The sequence below is a fragment of the Carex rostrata genome, chromosome 2, assembly GCF_964058835.1.
Source record: "Carex rostrata chromosome 2, lpCarRost1.2, whole genome shotgun sequence".
NCBI lineage: Eukaryota > Viridiplantae > Streptophyta > Magnoliopsida > Poales > Cyperaceae > Carex > Carex rostrata.
This window is the reverse complement of record NC_135919.1, coordinates 2,835,640-2,855,464: the sequence shown is the minus strand read 5'-3', so window position 1 is coordinate 2,855,464 and position 19,825 is coordinate 2,835,640. Positions and strand designations below refer to the sequence as shown.

At 34.3% G+C, this 19,825-nt stretch overlaps 2 protein-coding genes across 2 annotated transcripts; both read right to left on the bottom strand.

Moving 5' to 3' along the window:
• Nucleotides 1-2,686: 2,686 nt before the first annotated feature.
• Nucleotides 2,687-4,868, bottom strand: LOC144548824 (putative indole-3-pyruvate monooxygenase YUCCA5). Its single transcript, XM_078297541.1, has 3 exons — nt 3,934-4,868; nt 3,400-3,771; nt 2,687-2,997 (listed from the first exon to the last, which is right to left on the bottom strand). The coding sequence occupies exons 1-3, from the start codon at nt 4,582-4,584 to the stop codon at nt 2,767-2,769; spliced, it is 1,254 nt and encodes a 417-aa protein (XP_078153667.1). The 5' UTR covers nt 4,585-4,868; the 3' UTR covers nt 2,687-2,766.
• A 3,341-nt stretch (nt 4,869-8,209) lies between these two features.
• Nucleotides 8,210-19,342, bottom strand: PARP1 (poly(ADP-ribose) polymerase 2). Its single transcript, XM_078319267.1, has 20 exons — nt 19,072-19,342; nt 18,580-18,629; nt 18,144-18,357; nt 17,349-17,535; nt 16,838-17,123; nt 16,071-16,266; nt 15,572-15,727; nt 15,407-15,467; nt 15,021-15,084; nt 14,292-14,546; nt 13,758-13,995; nt 13,134-13,246; nt 12,227-12,303; nt 11,953-12,116; nt 11,259-11,450; nt 10,748-10,856; nt 10,565-10,647; nt 9,769-9,906; nt 8,518-8,700; nt 8,210-8,434 (listed from the first exon to the last, which is right to left on the bottom strand). Exons 1-20 carry the CDS (start codon nt 19,213-19,215, stop codon nt 8,384-8,386), a joined length of 2,961 nt encoding a protein of 986 aa, XP_078175393.1. The 5' UTR covers nt 19,216-19,342; the 3' UTR covers nt 8,210-8,383.
• Nucleotides 19,343-19,825: the final 483 nt, after the last annotated feature.

Here is a 19,825-nt window from a genome sequence, read left to right as displayed (position 1 = left end):
TATAAAATATCATTTACACTTATGTTCTTGTTACTTTTAGCAAACTGAGAATTATTCTTTCAAAAATTAATTGCTTCTACCTTAAAACATAATAGTGTCTTTCTTATTATTTAAGCGCCTTCAATGGCCACATAAAGATATATATATACTAGCTAGACAAACAATGGTTATACGACTCAGAAAGTGTGTGTATATATATATATACCAAGGCAACAAGCCAACAACCACATATATAATGCATTTTTCATTAATATTGTTCTCTTAATTATTTTTATTTGTTGATAGTTATGCTTGACCATTCTTCTTCTTTGTCCTTTTGCTGCATTTAAATTAAACAGTTATCTTTTACTTTAACCAATAGTTGACTAAACTTTGCCTTAATAGAGATAGAAAGAAATGAGAGAGGAGAGAGAGAGGTATGTGTTTGATGAATTTAGGATTATGTATACAAGATTTGAGTGACCCCACCAATAATTGGAAAGAACCCATGCAATGATTGGCAGTGTCCTCTAAAGCCTAAATCAGACCATTGTTTCTATGATAGGGAAGTTAAAGTTCTTATATTATATTAACTTTTATGTACTTTCTTATTCAATTAATTACTCAAAATTATACAAAGTTGTTCTGTTTTTGAATCTCTCACTTTTAGTTTCATATTCCTCCATAATAATTTATTTTCTCATCCTTTTTGAAAAGAATTCTGCTTCATATGTCAAAAGCATCTAACTTGAGGTATATGTCATGAATAGGGGTGCAAATGGATCTGATATGGATCGGATATTATACTGACGGATACAAATCGGATAACTGGATACATATACGGATACGGATATCCACTTTTTATAATGGTGAATTACATGATTTTTTTCATAATATATATTAAACTATATGGTATATATCTACTATTCGGATACAGATAATGAAAATTTAAAACCATATCCATATCCGTCTTCGCACGGATTCAGATATTGGATATTCATATCTAATTTTGGATACGGATCCGGACGGATAATATCCGGTCCGTTTGCTTCCCTAGTCATGATATATTTCAGGCATTTTCTTATTTAATATTATTATTGTTATACCTATTAATTTGGTGTATATGTTTTTTGCTGTGTGCTACATTTCTATATGACACTAGTGGTACCACAAAGAACTCTGGTGCCATAATTAATATCACTTCATTAAGACTTATAATGACTTTGGCATCTGTCTACTACCAACAAGGAATTGCTAGGTCTCATTATTTTTAATGCCGAAATATATCTTAATACCATGATTGGGCCTCATTAAATACGTTTTTATTCCATGTTGTTATCATATACAGCTATGAACAGGCTAAATCCAGAAAGAATATCCAACTTGACCTGTCAAAATACAGTTCTTAATTAATTAAAATTCCCTAATTTGTTTTAAATTAAGCAAACCATATATGTATGATAGATTCATGCATAGAGTATATCATGCATGATATGTTTTAAATTAGGCTTGGATTTTGGAGAATCCACTCTATTACTGTTTGTCAGAACATCTTAACATTAAATGCTGATACTCATTACATATTGTAAGGTATAAGACTACCATATCAGAATTTTTACTGCAAGTCTGAAAAAAATTTACTCGTTACAAAAGATATGCTAATTGTTAATTGTTAACACAAGCTTGAAAGGTACTTAAAGCCTTATTAACATGATTACTAATGATGACCACAATTGAATCCAAATTAATATTCATTGGATTTAGGTCAAGGGAATGATTGGATTCAATAAATATAGCTAAAGTTCTCTGTACTGAAAGATGATGGCTCCTTAAATGGCGGAACGAAGAAACAAATGTATCAACTAACTCCCATGGCAAGAAGACGAGATCGGGTCGTCTTCCAATTGACAGGTTACATGTTTTTCATGTCCCTTTCAGCATGGTTATCTAACTTAAGGTTGAAATTAGCTGATGCTTAATTATGGGTTAATTGAGAACTCTGCCTTCAATTATATTCTTCAACTCAAAAGCATCTTTATCTTTTAGACTTTCATTATTTTTCCTTTTTGACTAGAACCCTTTAATGCAGTTACTGAAACACTAACAGTGTTTTTCATATATAAAAAAGGTTCTGAAACAGTAGGTAGTTTTTAATGTATAAATATTTATTAATCTCTCAGATTTGATCTGGTCCTTGTTTATTGCCAAAGTTTCAGCAGGTTCCATCAAATTTTAAACCTGCAAGGACTGAAATGGCACCTAAATCAAGCTCTGCTGTACTGGTAGCAAATTATGATTTCATTATTGATCTACTGATTACTGTGCAGAAATCTAGATCTGACTTATCTCTATCAATAGTTCAATATCTGATCCACACAGCTCCAGAAAAAAATAGGCAGCTCTATGTTAATATATGATTTTCTTTGAAGTAGGTTAATATAATATTTTAGTCAGACATTAATTATGAATTCTATCATGATTGATGCCGACATGGTTTTTTTCGAAAAGTATCGTTCAATGGCACAGTGTGATCTATTGGATTTTTCAGCGCGTGGCAACCTACATTAATATTCGATTCTAATAAAAATTAATATCCAAAAAAATGATAACAATGAAACATTTTTTTTTTCTCCAACCGTGCAAGTTTTTCATAAAATTTCACTGTACAATACTATTTACCACCTCATTAATGCTGCATTCATTGCAGCATCAATATCCAAGCTTCCTCAAAATTTGGTTCTATATTATGTAAAAAAAGAAAAATTCTACTAGCTAATAAATTACAATTTATATGCATTTATTTGAGCAGCTTCTCCTTTTGCATGATAAGGCCATGCTAGCATCTGCTGCTGCTTCTCTCCACTCTCTGCTGATATCAATAGCAACTTCAATTGCATCAGAGGAGCAACCCAAAAGACCTTTCTTACTGTATCCGACAATATATAATCCGGAATTTCCTTTCGAGCCAATTTGCACGATCTCCTTTGTGTAGCCTTGATTGTTAAACAAATCATTTTCCTGAGAATGGAACAAAATCTAAATTAGAAAAGTTACAAGTACATTTAATGAATGACGCCGTTATATGAAACACATAAAACTAATTAGTATGGCTATTTTTTTAATTTTTTTTTACAAAAGATCAATATATAAAGTTTAAGTTCAATAGTATTTTTTTTTTTTTTTTTGCTGAACTGCTAATTCTGTTTATTGCTCTTTTTGTAAATGAGTAGGCAACTTTTCTCTTCTATACAACCCTCAAAAACTTTTCTTCTATTCAAGGAAGTATTAAATACAGGCTTGAGTTGTATTCCTCCATATTCCTCTGGTAGTATACACCAATTCCTAATTGCTCCTATTTCAAACTGCCACTGAAATCTTTTATATCTTATATTGCTAGCAATTGATGTGTCTCATACATACCTGTAACCAGTCCAAAACATTGGTACGATATCCAGTAGCAAAGATCACTGAATCTACCGGCACAACTCTGCCATCGACAAGCTCCACACTGTTTTTAAAAAACCTCTTGACAGCTGGCACAATTTTAATATCCCCTGATCTGATCTTACTGAGAGCACCTATGTCAAGAACCGGTGTTATCCCTTTGGTTTTCTTCAATGCAAATGGTCCCTTGCTTGGTCTTTTTAGACCCAAACTCTCTGTGCTTCCAAGAACTAGCCATGTTAAGAAGAGAACGATTTTGTCGACTAGCCAAAGGGGAAAACATTGCATTAGTAAAACCCCCGTCTCAAATGTCGATTTCCCGAAGATCTCTCTTGGCAATACATGAACCTATAAATAGAGGAGAGAACATATAAATTAAGCACATGATGTCATGGTTTTACTAGTTGATGCATGGCAAAAGAAGAGAGATTAGGTTATGCACTCATTATATGATGTTGGCATTTGACCTTTGTGCAAACTTATATTATATACATGATATATTCAACTTACTGAATCTCTAACAACCATTGAAGGGAATGCATTGTGCTCACAAAGGTCTAAACAGATCTCCATGCCAGAGTTTCCGCAACCAACAACCAAAACTTTCTCGCCACGATACCGCTCCCCGCATTTATATTCCGAAACATGTGATATATTTCCATTGAAATCATCCAATCCATCGAACTCTGGTATCACACACTCTGCATTCTCTCCTGCAGCTACAACCAGCCACCTGCTTATATATTCCACCTCTTCAAATCTATTCCTAGATGTCACTACCCTCCACAATCCAGAAACCCGATCAAACCTTGCCGAAAGCACCTGCTCATTAAAATGCGGCTCGATGTTGAAATGATTTCGGTACAATTCTAAATATTTGATGAATTGCTTCTTTGTAGGGTACTCGGGGTAGTCCTCGGGGAAAGGAAGTAGTGGCAGTTGGCAAAATTGTTTTGGTAGGTGCAATTTGAGGCGATCGTAAGTTCGCTTTTGCCATAAGGAGGCGATACAATTGGATCGCTCAAGGATTACATAAGGAACACCGTTTTTTGTCAGGCAAGCAGCCGTTGCCAAGCCCGATGGACCCGCACCGACTATGATCGGTCCGTTGACCCACATGCAACGGCATGAAAACAAGTTGGTTGTGAATTTGTTTGTCATAATTGCATGCGTCAAGTAATTCGGATTGAATTGAAGTGACTTTTGGTTTAGATTGCTAGTAATTAAGCTAAGATGGAATGCATTTAAGTTGGTTGTTGAGGCATGGTAGTAGGATAGAATCCATGAGGCTAAGTTTGTTTATATAGAGAACATGTTTAGTTGATGGTCCACATTCAATGACAAGGCAAGGAGCTTGTTAACTTAAATTTGCTCTTTTTTTTTTTTCATTATTTTGAGAATTTTTTAAAGTTTGCTTCCTAGGCCCTTCAATGATTTTGACTAGGAATGTACACATAACAAGAATTTCATCATTAGTAGCCTGAATAGTACATTTTCTAATTAATTATTGACCAAGTGCTCTACAAAATAGACAAACAGGAAATTCTCAATCAAATAGCTTGTTCCTTCTATATACCATTTCCTAATCTTTCTCCCTCTTGACAAGCATTAATTTTGTAGGTCACATAAATGGAGTTGCCTTACTAATCAAATGTAATGCATGAATCCCACTATCAAATGTATATATAAATCTTTGATAAAATATTAATAAGCACACTTAGTATACTAATTCATTACACTCATAACCTTGCATCAATTATATTACAATTCTCTAAAATTTTCAGCATTAATTTAATATCATTTTGTGCAAAAACTTATTTGACAATAATTATATATCACCGGATCCGATGATGTATTAGGGGTAGATATAAATGTGTGAGTTTATTCATATATATATATAGAGAGAGAGAGAGAGAGAGTGACTAATGTGCATTCAAATGTATATGGGCCGAAATACATACGGTCCAAATTCGACTTTTCAAAATCCAAACGGTCGATCCGAACCGTTCATCTTGTTCTCCATATTAATATGTGCCTGGAGACCAAATTTTATATTTTTCTGTATTTTGTTACTATTTATTAAGTATTTTATAAAATTGTTGATCCAACGGTGGCTGCTGATTTTACTGTTTTGTTAAGCCACTGTTGGATCAACAATTTTGTAAAATACTTAATAAATAGTAAAAAAATTCAGAAAAATGTAAAATTTGGTCTCCAGGTACATATTAATATGGAGAACAAGATGAACGGTTCGGATCAACCGTTTGGATTTTGAAAAGTTAAATTTGGACCATATATATTTCGGCCCGTATACATTCGAATGCACATTAGTCACACACTCTCTCTCTATATATTTTTTTGAAACCGAGTTTATTCATATTTATCAGTATTAAATTTGGATATTCATGCAAAAAATTGTGTACCATAACACAAACATCAAAAGTGCTATAAATATTTCGTACTGTCGTAAGCAATTAGTATACTGGTGCTTTAAATATCATTCAGCAGTCAGCACATAATGCAAATGCTGTGATCCAAATAGTTATTTATGGTTGCATTTCATATAATAATTAAAACAATTAAGGGAAAATTAGATTCATGCCACTTCAAATCTCTGAATTTAGAAAAATGCCACCTCAAAATTTTCATTTTCCTAAATGCCACCTCAAATCTCATATATTCAGAAAAATGTCACTAATACAGTATTAATGTATAATTTTAATTTAACAATTTACATAATAACTGAAATTACCAAAATAACCTTGATCCAAATTTCCTTTTACTAGAACGAAGCTATTAAACAGATGAAACGCCAACCCTAAACCTCTGCTCGCCTCCTCTCCGTTGGCCTCAACCTTGGGCTCGCACGCCTCCTCTCCACTGTCCTCTCCACTTCGCCTTCCTCTCCTCTCCGCCATTCCTCTCCTGTGAGCCCTTTCTCAATTCTGGAATATAAATTGCATGAAGGATTCGGTCATGACTCATGAAGGATTATGTCATGATTCATGGAGGAGGCTTAGGTGATACTTCATTTCTATATTAATGGTTGAGACCGATTCTGTCATGACTCATGGAGGAGGCGATACTTCATTTCTATATTAATGGTTGGGTCTCAAGTGAAAGTATAATATTTGTAGCTTGATATCAGGCCTATTCTCGTGACTCATTTGAATTTAATTGTTTTGCTTGATTCATGAATTATAGGTAATGACCAGTGATAGTCGTTCATTCCTTTTTGTTTCTGTGATTGAATCATCTTATGCCAACACCGAGCACATTGTACCAGTGTATCAGGAACCAGTACAGATCCATTCGTAATATTGCAATAAATAGGAAAACTGGGAGGAGAGGCTCGACGGAAGAGAGGAGAGGATCGACTGGGGTGGCTGCGACTGGGAGGAGAGGAGACGGCGAAGAGAGGAGACGGAAGAGAGGAGACGGAAGAGAGGAGACGGGGAAGAGAGGAGACGGAAGAGAGGAGACGGGTGAGGGTATTATTGGAATATACAAAAATACTACTCAAAATATAATATATTATGTTTATTTTTAAATACAAATGTATAATAATTTGTATAGGGTGGCATTTTTCTAAATATATGAGATTTGGGGTGGTATTTAGCATAATGAAAACTTTGAGGTGATATTTTTCTAAATTCAGAGATTTGGAGTGGCATGGATCTAATTTTTCCAACAATTAAAATTTGATGCGCTAAGCTTTTTTTTTTCGTATAGAAATTGACGTCCCTATTAGATAAAGGTAAATGTTAGCATTATTTTCTTAAGACTTACAAAATATCTAATTTGAATCAAAATAATTTGTATTATTTGCTAATAAAAATTGTTTGCTCTTCTCAATATTTCTAGATAGGGGTGAAAATGGAGCGGATAATATCCGATCCGTATTTGATATGTATTTGAAAATTAATCTCTACCATATAGTTTAATATATATCAAATGTTTAAATAATGTTTATCGCATCATAGCGGACTGGTTAAAAAAATAGCACTGCTATAGCACCATAACTTTTATGGTCTGAAAACGCTATAGTGCGCTATTTAGAACCTTGATATATATTATGAAAAAAAAAATTATATCATTCACCATTATAATTAGATAAGTATTATAAATTTTGATATTTTTTTAATAAATATCGGTTCCGTATCTGTATTCATCTAATATTTAATATGTATATGTAAGTATCCAAAAAAATAATAACGGATACAGATTTTATTTTATCACTATCCGCTCTGTATCGGATCCGTTTTCACCCTATTTCTAGATGCCCAAGTATTTTTTCTTTAGAGCAGCGGCTGGGAAGGTTTTCTAGATGTCAAAGTCACACGTATCCTTGTCAATTAGAAAATGATATATTTTTCTTAAAGGAGATATTTTTGTTAGGTCACTATACTTAGTTTTTTTAGCTTATTTTCCTCTAGCTTTCTGAGCTTTACGTCATAAAATGTTACTAAACTTGTCTGAGTTTCGAGGAAAATATCGGCATGAGAGTGGGGATTTTGATTAGCACGGGGCTTGATATGCTCTTCTTTAGTTTTTTCTTTGATTGACAAAAAACGACAATTAATTTAAAATATGAAGAATAAATCACTCTATATATGTTGCACTATGCACGGGATATAAAGTTTTCAAGTTATATCAAAATTTAACATGAGGTTAAACAGGTATAGAAAGAACGAGTTTGCACATGAATTTCTTAGATGCCAAAAAGGCATGATTTTTAACATGAGATGTGTGTCGGTTACATCATAAGACACAAACTTATAAAAACTAAGTAATAAAACCACAGGAATATATACAGGAATCATCCTTTCAACAAAAAATTTGATTAAGCACTTTGGCTGTTGCTGGATTGCTCTCTGCTCTGGCCAGACTTTGACCACAAAATGCTCTAGAGAGAGAGAGAGCATCAAAATATACTAAACTAGTCTACGCAAATACAATATTATCGCCTCTTATGATGAAACTTGACCTTAAGCAAGAACTGCATCTTCACCTGCCAAAACCAAGGACATTTAAGTAATTTCACAGAAATAGGAGATAGAAAGAGAAGCAAAGCAAGAGAAACAAATGACTTGCCTGGGCAGTATCATAGACAATGTATTCGTTATACATTAACTCAGATGTTTTGACTTTAGATGGAACGGGTTTACCACATGGCACCACCACTTCATCTCTCCAGTTGACAAACTCTGACTCAAGCGGCACCGTCTTCCCCAGGCCTTTTGTTGAGTGCTTCCCTTTGGGCGGCTTATCCATATACTACACAACCATTCAAATAATTGCATCAAGTCACCTTAGTGACGTGTCAATTGGTGCAATACCAGGCAGTAAGTAATTCTTAGTCGTCCGGTTTTAAGTTTATTTTAACTTTTTAAGTCTTTCAATCTAATTCTGGCATCAGTGAGACATGGCAGTACTAATACCAAGTACTAAACTGAACTTCATTAAAATTGAACCGAATCTGACCCAATCCAATCAAACTAAAACCAACTTGACCTAAACACAGACCTCTCAACTTGACACACACAAATACATTTAATAATCATAGAAATAAATATGAATTATATATACAGTTGCTGACATTGTGTAAACTGTTCAATTCCATACAAATATGTATATGTTCTAAAATATCGAAACCAAAATATAAATTGTTGATATTACAGACATTATATGAAGCATGGATTTGAACCATATAGAGTTTGGTTGGTTCGGTCTTTTCAGTTTTGAAAAATCTAAACAGAACCAAATATGAAAAAACCGAAGTAATTCAAAAATTCAACCAAACCGCTCCAATTAAACCAAATAACCAAATTATTTAATCCACACTTTTTGGTTCGGTTGAAAACCAAATTAACTGGACCCAATGAACACCCCTTCCTGCCAGACCTGATCGACCCAAACTCGGCTTTCATTTGGCAACCAAACTCAGTAAAATGAAAAAAACTAACCGAAACCTGATCAGGGAAAAACCTTTTAACTGAAACTCCAGTAAACATTATCAACAAAAAAAATACCGAATCCCAACACGACTTTGAAGCACAGCCCAAACCAACTATGACCCAACAAATCTAAACAAAACCCAAGAAAAATCTCAACTGCAACTCCAATCAATTGACCCATAAATCTAATCCAGATCAGAACTCAGTAAAACAAAAATAGAGATCAACCTTGCAAAGATAACAAAACCTGAATTAAAATGAATCTACAATGACTATAACCAGAAATGATATAATGTGTGACCTGAATATTGTCTGAAATTTCAATGACCTAACCTGACCTGACCTGACAGAACTTATGGAAAACAACAGCAGTGCTCTTTTGACTTACCTTGGCACTTCTCAGCTGATACATCTCTCCCAGAGCAACCTCACTAAGAAGCATTAATCCGACTGGATCTTTTCTGTCCACAAAGCAGTATTGTGCACTCTTGCTAACCAAGTCTGCGAAGTATACACCTTTCCCAAACTATAAAAAAAAATTGAACAAAGGAAACTTTCACAAGTTAACAAAACATCAAGCTCCTATAAGTTGGAAATGCAAACACAAATGTTCGCAAGATAAGAGTTGCTGCGGAAATCAATGTTTATTCAAAACCTAGATATTTATACCATGGTTCAGCATGTGCCAGTTAACAGAAAAAAAAAATGTCATTTTGAATTCCAGTTGTCATTAAAAAAAAATATTTTCCTTTTATCCTTTCTTTTTCCTTTCATTTGTACAATTCATACCACTCGAGGCATAATTTAGCTCTAGAGAATATCAGATTAAAGAAAAACGGACAACTTTACAAGAACCAGCATGCAAAATTTATGAAGCTCATCCCTACAAAACAATGAAAATATCATCCATAACCCGAAAAAACATGAACTCCTCCATACCCTACTGGTTCCTGTCATTTCAAAAGATACCCAAACTAGCCCTGCTTCCTCACTGGGTTACCCCAAAAGTAACAAGCACAAGGGAACCTGTGATATTTTTCAATGAAATTGGATGTTCATACAAGATACTTGTCACATTGTGATGTGCACGATATTATGATGTTATGTAGGCAAAGAGACACATGCAGAGTGAGGGTGAGGGAGAGAGAGAGAGAGAGAGAGAGAGAGAGAGAGAGAATGGAAACCATGTATCCAGTAGCAGGGGCCTCTGGAGGTGCGATTCTCAGGCCTTGACTCAAAATACCCACAAAATTTGTCAATCTTGAACCTGAATTTACAAATTAAAATTAGGAAAGAACCAATCAATGTATTATTAATAAAGACCATAGGTACTATTGTTGTGAAAAATTGTCAGTCAGTTATAATACCATGCCACAAAAGCATCTTATTCTGAAGTTTGTCCCGGTAAGAAGCATATTTATCAGTCTCTCCTTCTCTTTCAAGAGCAAAAACCTCTTCTAATTCTAGGCTCCAATCCTGCCAGGCAACCATAATAGACCATCAAGCACAGTTAAGTACGCATAAATTTTTTTTTACTTTGTTCTGCTTAGAATCATAATATACGACCATGCTGTATTTCCATATAACACAATACTCATTGCATTTGCAAATGAGTCCATGCTCTGAAAATTTGGGTCTTAGATCTGGTGAGCTGAGATAAGAAGTCATAAGCAACTCAGTACAGTACTGCCTGATCTATCAAGAGTTCACTACTATTTCATACCAGTACTGTGCACGTCCAGTGTATCCCTTGCCAAACTCGATGTTAAATCTCAATTCAATAGAAAGAGAAGCCAAGATTATAAATAAAAAAAAGAAAGAAAGACAAACAGTAAATACTCGGGTGGGTATGATTCTGTGTCTCTAGTAGTGTAATACCTTGTGAGTAGGAGCATGGGTATTCAATAAGTAATTCTCGACTAGTTTATAATCATCACTATCATGGGGCAAAGGATTGATAAGACATTTGAGCTTCTCGTATTTAGCATCTAGAGATTCATCATCATCGCCTCCAAAACCGACTATTCTTGAAGCAATTTCTATGTCCTGAAGGGCCTCAAGCATTTTCACCTTGGGAACAAAAATAAAATAAAAGAAGTGGAATGGACAACATGTTAAAAAAATCCTATCAAATTATTTTTCAGTAAAGAGTATTACAATATCATCAGTGGTTTAGTGTAAATTCTCACTATAAATTGGTGGTATTTGCAGAAGAAATCTATTGAAATGTCGATAAAAACATAAAGTCTCAACCGAGAACATATATTAAATGAGAACTGTAGGAGGGTCAACTTCACGTGTAACCTCTCCCAATTCTAAAATTCTTACAAAAGATGAAAATATATGATGTAAACCTAGAAGTTAACTGAATTTTTTTTGTAGATAACTCAAAGAGTAATAATGGAGCTTTTGATGTTTTTGTGCACGAGGTGTTCTCTTTTTGCAGGGCTAAATCCAATTTGATGTTTTGTAGGGGCAAAAATAAATTTCTCTATAAAATAAAATAAAAATAGAAAAGCAAGAAATGATAATTTTGAGATGACATGCAAGTATAGAACTAAACATTACATACTTTGGTCTTAAAGTCAAGCTCATCTTTAATAATGTGAGGGTGTATGGAAGGTATAAGTGTGAAAAATCGATTACTGGCTGCAACAAGCATGCTCTCTTTGATTGCAGGGTCATTGTTACTGTTATCACTCAACAAATTTTGAATCTCAGTCAATGCCTCAAAACCTGTACAGTAAAAAGGAAAAATCAATGGGCAAAATTATCAATATTCTTCCATATTATCATCACAATAAGACTAAGAAACAATAGAAATTCATATAAAATATATCACGTACCCTTTTGTATATTCTGCTTGCTTAGCTTTCCAAGGGGCATTTCAGTCATATTAATTTCAAACTCCATCAATGCAGCCCTAGAATTAACAGAAGGAAAAAAAAAATGAACAATCAAGATCAGCATCCTATAGAGTGTTACAAAACCAGATACCAGTCAGATAAAATTTGGTTTAGTACTAGCCCCACCTGCAACACCACCACCATACATATTTTTTTTTCAATTTATCTTTTTACAGCCTCTTTGGCATAAGATTGTGTCAGCATAATAGAGTCTTAAACACCATCTCCATCTAAACTTAAAGACCAACTATCAGAAAAACACTGTTATAGTTTTTATACTATGAGTGAGGCTACAGTACTATGCATATATCTCTATTTTCAAAGTAAAAATAATCAATCTGAACTGTTCAACATGATCTCATACGAAAATGTACTTGTAGATCAAATTTTATATTTTTTTAAACTTTTTTACTATTTTTATAGATAAGTCGAAAATCAATTGATCTAAAAATTCTAAACCATCCAAAAGAGTGATTTTCTACCTACTAAAAAATAGCAAAAAAATACTAAAAAAATATAAAATTTCGTCTCTTAGTACATTTTCATATGGAGATCATGTTGAACGGTTCATATCGACTATTTGAATTTTAAAAATGGAGATATGAATCCATAGCATGCACCGATCCGCGCTTTGCAAAGTAGCATAGCTTCACTCCTATTAACCCTGTGCACATAGTATCGACTGTATGGTAAACCTTGCTTTATATTGGCTAAATAAATTCAAAGCAAAAAGAAATATACTTGTATGTCTCGACATTAAAAAGCATCTTCATGAGTTCAACTAACTGAGGAGGAAGTAACCTTGCTTTATATTGGTTAAATAAATTCAAAGCAAAAAGAAATGTACTTGTATGTCTCGACATTAAAAAGCATCTTCATGAGTTCAACTAACTCAGGAGGAAGTGAGCTCTTTGAGGTGCTAAGGTCTTTCTTCTTTGGTGCTTGTTTCACACCATAATCCTACAATCAATTGAAATATACATCATTCGCAGTTTGAAAAGCATTCTCATAAAATCCACACTAATATTTGGTGTGGCCCCAGTATGGTCTAACAAATACAGTGTATCAAAAGTTATATCAGAAAGAGTCCAAATTAGCAGCTAACTTGGCTTTTACTAAACCCAATTCTAGTTACCATAATAACTTGGCTTGTCCTTCTAAGTATTATAGTTTTTATGTATTGGTCCTCAAAGTTGGTAAATTTCTCATTTTGGTACTTGATATGTATGAATTACCTTCTTGTATGTCCAGTCAAAAAATAATGAACAGAATTTTATGTAATTTAAGAACAAGTGAAAATTGAGGAAAAATGTGCATAGGATAGACCAAATTAATGTGTACTCAGAGATTTTTCTTGGTTTATCCATGTGAAGTAAGATGAGACCAAAATGGAGCATCCTAATTACAGGGATCATGTGTAATTTACTCAATAATTAATAATCAATAACCAATCATAAATGTAAATTTATACAATATCAAGGGGGAAGAATCGGCCAGGTTGCTTCTCAAAGTTCTTTTTCTGTTCCCAGGCTTCCCATGGATTCCCAGTTTTCTCAAGGAACAGTCTTTTGAATTCATGAATTGCATCGTCCTTCGACATCTCTTCCAGTTTTGTACCTCCAATTTTTTCATTACCAACACGACCCCACTTACGAAACACATAGCAATCCGATCCATTATCCTCTTGGATGATTTGAAGAATGTAATAGCTTCACAGAAGACGAGAGTATATGACATTAAAAAGAGAGATATATATAAATGCTATCCATTCACAAACTTTTTAGGTTACTTGCAAATGAACACTCAACTATTAGAAGTATCGAGTGAAAAATTACCATTTCACTCGTAATCCTTGTAGCAATTTAAGAACAGTATTCTAGAATGGAAGGCAGATTCATCGAACTTAAGCAGAGTTTAACCTTTCCATTGGGAGTATCAGGTGTTCATTGCAAATGCACAAATAGTGCATGCTATAATCTTGGAAAAAGGAAATATAGTTAGTTACCTGTTAATACCAGTAGACAAATCAGACATATTCAAAGTAGTGTTGTATATGCTTTTGCCAACTTCAAGAATGTGACCGGTATCTTGCAAACCAGACGCTTCATGCACCGCACTCCTTCCCTTGACTTTGACCGTGACAACACCTTTAGAAGCTTCTAAGGCCGACTCAACTTTGTACATATCAAAGGGAAGCTTTTGTTTCTTCCTCAGGCATTCCTCCAGGTATTCTTCCCTTACAATTGGTACTTTCATCCTCCTAGAGAATCAATGAATAGCAAAAATAATAAAAGACTCAACAGTGTGTTAAAAGAGGAGGGTTCAAATGCCTCCATTTTATAGAACTACAATAACTTAAAATTTAAAACTTAAATGTCAAAGTAAAACTGTTAGATATGAGCTATAGCAAAGATTACGACATTTCAATTTTGTTTTAATTAGTATCAAGAGCTTGCAAAACAACACCGATGTGGATAAATTCTGGAAGTTGATTTTTCAACCTATTGATTCATATAAAACCAAAATCGAAAAGTGATAATTGTTTATGTGCATGTAGAGAAAATAATACAGATCACATCTAATGGTTTTATCTTGACATATAATTTTAGAATTTTTGTTAATAGAAAATAAAAAAGTGGACGCATGGAGGCACAGAATATGGAACATTTGAACCCTCCTCATGTTTAAATATGTTGAATAAGTTCAATTGCGCTGGGAATGTTTTAACAAAAACCTTGCTCTTTTTATTTCAAGATCCTCATCAGGAAGCTCTCCACAAACAACCAAACAGCTTGTATCTGCATCCAACAGAAACTAATTTATTAAATTGAGCTATAGTTAAGTTATATTCTTGAATTAATTACAATTCACCCTTGAAGTACCATATGCTTTCTGTCTCGGTTGCTGAAGTAAAGAAGTTTCTATTTTGGAACGTGTACTCTTCAGCATTTTCAATAAACTAGGTTTCTATCCATTCTCAACTGGAAGAAAACGGTAGGTGCTAAATAGGTCCAAATGGACTGTTTAACTATTACAAAGCAATCAATGGAACTTGAGGGGTTAAAAAGAGAATCAAATGATTAAAAATAAATAAAACAAACATTAAGGGCACACAAGTACCTTTCTTAACATTTGCATGGAAGCTGGCTCCAGCAGCATTAACTTTTTGTTTCCAGTCCTCCTTAAAGAAAAATATTAAGACCAAGTAAAATGGAAGATTTTAACAAAAAAAAAAGAGTTATATGAACTAAAACTAGTATTGGAAGTTTTATAAAATGAACTTACAATATCTTCATCAGATTTTGCCAATAAAGCAACTTTCAATTTATTCAATCCTTCAGCAGCAGATGACTGAGTATTTGGGTGGTTCATGACTGAGCTACAAGGAGTTAGAGGGGGAAGAATTCGGCTTGGTTTCTTCACCTTCTGTGACTTGAACCACTGTATAGGAACACACAAAATGAATATATATGTATATGTGTAACATTTAAAAATCTCAGATAATATGTAGAACCCTTTTAAGATATATGTATTATACTGTACACCCTACCATAGCCATTTCATCCCCATTTTTCAGAAGAAAAAAAATGCCCACATTAACCCTTATTTCTTGCTTATCCAAAGGAGACAATCAAAGGAGCAAACACTATTAAGTGTGTTGTGAAGTTAATCATTAAGCTGTACTAAATGGACAAGAAGAGAGAGAGAGAGAGAGAGAGAGAGAGAGAGAGAGAGAGAGAGAGCACTAAATTATGTAAATAACAGGAAAAAAAACGCAGTTTACTTTTAGTAGAAATTCATTGGTCGTGCCTTCTGGAATCTTCCACTTGCCCTTTAGACGAACAGCATCGCTAGTGGAATATGAGCACTTGCTCCAAGCAGATGCGTAACCATGGCACTTATACTGCCCACCGGCATATCTGATTGAACCAGAACATATCGGGCAAGGACCTAATGCGCCGAACAGCATTCCATCAGCACTACATGCATGCAGATCAAAGGTCTAAGTCATCAAGGTAGACATAAATAGTACATCCAAAACTGAATTTTAATATCTGAACAAATATGTGACATGAAGCAATCAGTATAGTTTGGCAATTCAGGTCAGGAAGGTAAGGTTCGCACCTGCACTCAACCTGATGAATCAATCTCTTATTACTAATAAGAGAACTAATAAGATTACTATATAATTCTAAAAAACTAACGTACATATATGCAGTCATTATACATTAAATTGCTTATAAATTTGCTCGTATGGTCCTTCTTAATGAGTCTGTATCCTCTGAGATATCTCAAATTTGCAATTTATCTAAAGCTGGGCCAAAAAAATTTTCGGTGCCTACTCGTAATGCAGGGAGTCAGTATTACTGTGCTTTGAGATTCATGCAGAAAGGATTTGAACAGTCCAGATTTTCCACAGATCAACTCAAAGTTCGAGATATCTCAGAGGATACAAATGCTTTCTAATTGGGTTTCCAGATAAAAAGAAAGTGCAATCTGGCATGTCCTGCTCATTTAAAAGTTCATCTTAAACAGAAGTACAGAATTTACCAACGGTCTCTTAGGTCATATTCAGATACAGAGGAACCTTGCTCATTTTCCTCAAGCATTTCTCTCATCTCAGCAGTTGACACCTTCTTTTTCAACTCATCCTTTATGCTCCAAAGCAGTTCGTTCTGTTCCTTCAGCTTCTTTTCAAGGCCTGAGTCTGACAAGCCTGATTTACTGGCATCGACTTTCCGGGAACTAGTCTCTTCTAATTTTGGAGCTTTGGTTGTCGGTTTCTCATCAGACACACCTTTCTTACGTTTAGTTCCCTTGGAATCCTTTTTCTCATCTTCAGAAAAAATTTAAGCAAATTAATAAATGATAAAAGGAAATGTCATTCACAGAAAGTACCAAAGTATAACATATTACACATACAAAACAAGAAATATTATGCTTAACATAAAAATGAGATTTATATTTTGCAAAGCTAATCAAGATATTATAATGCTTTATGCATGATCAAATACAAACCTATAACTAGAAAATAGCTAAATAGTATGTGACAGTTACTTACCTTCTTCATTAACAGTATTTTTTTTCTTAAGAAGGGAAAGAATGTTTTCTTTTTCTTCAGGGTCAAGTTTGTCCCAACCGTATACTTTTTTTATATCTGTAGAAGGCGACATCTCTATGAAGCAATTCACATGGTACCACTGTAGGCCCTTGGCCCCCTTTCCCTCTCGCTTTGTTGAGACACGAATCTGGTAAAGAAAATATGCATTACTTAGTCTTTTTTAATGCTCTATTAGGCCAAATAAAGCAAACCAATAACATCTAAAGACAAGGAGCATTTGGTTTTGTATGAGAGGAGGGTTCAAATGCCTCCATTTTTAGAGCTACGATAACTTAAAATTTAAAACTTTAATGTCAAAATAGAACTGTTAGGTATGATCTGTATCATTTTCTATATGCACAAGTAAAAAACCCACGGCATTTGATTTAGTTTTTATTAGTATCAAGAGCTTGCAAAAATACACCGACGTGGATAGATTTTGGATGTTGATTTTTCAACTTGATGATTCATACAAAACCAAAATTGAAAAAGTGACAATTTTTTATGTGCATGTAGAGAAAATAATATAGATCACATCTAACTATTTTATATTTTATTTTGACATAAATTTTACAATTTTTGTTATTAGAAAATTAAAAGGTGGAGGTATGATGGAGGCATTTGAACCCTCCTCTTTGTTTGAAATGCTCCATACACTAATACTTGTGATAACAACAATCCTTGCATCTAAACTAACATATTATCTAAACTAAAATGCTCCCAATCTCCCAATTGTTTGTAAGAAAGATAACATACAGTTCCTTTTTGAATCTTTTCATTGCACTTCTTGCAAGATGCGCGAGAAGAAGGAGACGCGTCAATTGCACAGTCATCATTCGAAACAGTAGAAGATGACGACGAGGCACCAGCTGGCACTGATGATGCACCAGAGGAACCCTCGTCTATGTATTTTCTTATTTTCTCTTGATCATCCCACCTCAGCAAGTCAATTCCCTCCACATCACCTAGCCTAATGTCTCAATAGACATTCATTTGAAATTAGTTTTCAACCTGCCCCATTAATCTTTTTCTATACTTTTTGTCTTCAAAATTGCCCAAAATGAACAAATATGTCAAAAATTTCAAAACAATGCAAGCTACAAATTTTTTTAGAATCAATTCACATACAATTTCTGATATGAAAACATAGGTGGAATGACATAAAATTTAGGCATTGCTAAAGGATACTAACGCTTTGATTTGGTTCTTCTTCTTCAAGACACAACTTGCATGATTCCACATCTGCAAAATAATAACAAAGGAAAAGATAGCACCAATAAAAATAATATAAGTAGGACAAAAAAAGGCTGATTGTTGATAATAGTTCAACCAAAAATCACAATGTACATTTCAAATTTTAAGCTATTTGCGCTCATTCTTTCCAGTAAGAAGTCACATTCTTTCTAGAAAAGATAAAAAGAGACAAAAACCCGAAGGCAAAAATTGAACTTTCAACAACACATTGGACAACTAAGAAAGCAAAGAAAGGAAAAACATAGACAGATTAAAACCAAAATTGTTCGAAATTTGGTGAGTAAAATTTCAGTAAGGAAAAACTGTCGCTTTACGTCAGGAAATGTAGAAAACCAAAACAAAGAAAAATAACTCAAAACAATAATTTGTAACCAAAACAAAACACGGCAGCAAAGTCTACTATTTTCCAAAAAAAAAGAGAAATTCGTACAGGCATGAAACCATCGAACTGGGTAGCGACGACCATCTTCCCGAGGCGTAATTGGTCTTTTCCGATGGCACTCTTACAGGTCTTGCACGACGATCGCGCCGACTTGGCGTACTCCGCTTTCCATGGCTGCGGCGGGCTCGCCATTGTCGTATCTTCTAAACGCCGCTCACAAACAAGACTGATTGATAGCCTTCAGAGAGAGAGAGAGGGGTTTTGAGTCGGAGAAGAGGCGAGAGAAATTTACTTATATCGTACTAGGCACATCAGTTCTGGTTCCAAAGAGAGGTAACCACGGGTTAATATTTAACAGAGCATTTTTTGATTCATGCAGCGCACGAACTTAATTCAGCTCCGTTTTAATTATATAGTCCGTGCACTGCATGTAGCAAAACCTATTGTGTTAAAATATTTACCTGACGCCGGGTTCGGGGAATTCTCTGAGATATCTCATATTATGCGTGACTTTTGGAAACTCTCATCCGTTCAAATGCGTTATACACGAATCTCAAGGCTTAGTTAATACTGGGCCCCGTTCCATCCCCAATAGGCACCGGACACGTCGGTCACGTAAAATATGAGGTATCTCAGAGTCGGGTCGGGGAGGGGAAGAGGCCAAAAGAATAAAGATCTTCTAGATATTGTCAAACGTTACTCCTTCCTGTGGTTTATCACTGACACACAGGTTTCTTTGACAATTAAGGTGTCAGCAGTGTCAGGTTGCGCGTTACTTGTTCGTTCCAGCCACAGAGAAATT

Excerpts from the sequence above, each read along its gene's own strand:
- PARP1 (XM_078319267.1), bottom strand. The coding sequence starts at position 19,215 with ATGGCGAGCCCGCCGCAGCCATGGAAAGCGGAGTACGCCAAGTCGGCG. Across the intron at positions 15,468-15,571 it reads CAAAATCTGATGAAGATATT|GAGGACTGGAAACAAAAAGT; the intron begins GTAAGTTCATTT and ends TTTTTCTTTAAG. Across the intron at positions 10,857-11,258 it reads CCCATGCTCCTACTCACAAG|GATTGGAGCCTAGAATTAGA; the intron begins GTATTACACTAC and ends GTTGCCTGGCAG.
- LOC144548824 (XM_078297541.1), bottom strand. The coding sequence starts at position 4,584 with ATGACAAACAAATTCACAACCAACTTGTTTTCATGCCGTTGCATGTGG. Across the intron at positions 3,772-3,933 it reads CAATGGTTGTTAGAGATTCA|GTTCATGTATTGCCAAGAGA; the intron begins GTAAGTTGAATA and ends CTCTATTTATAG. Across the intron at positions 2,998-3,399 it reads ATGTTTTGGACTGGTTACAG|GAAAATGATTTGTTTAACAA; the intron begins GTATGTATGAGA and ends TTCCATTCTCAG.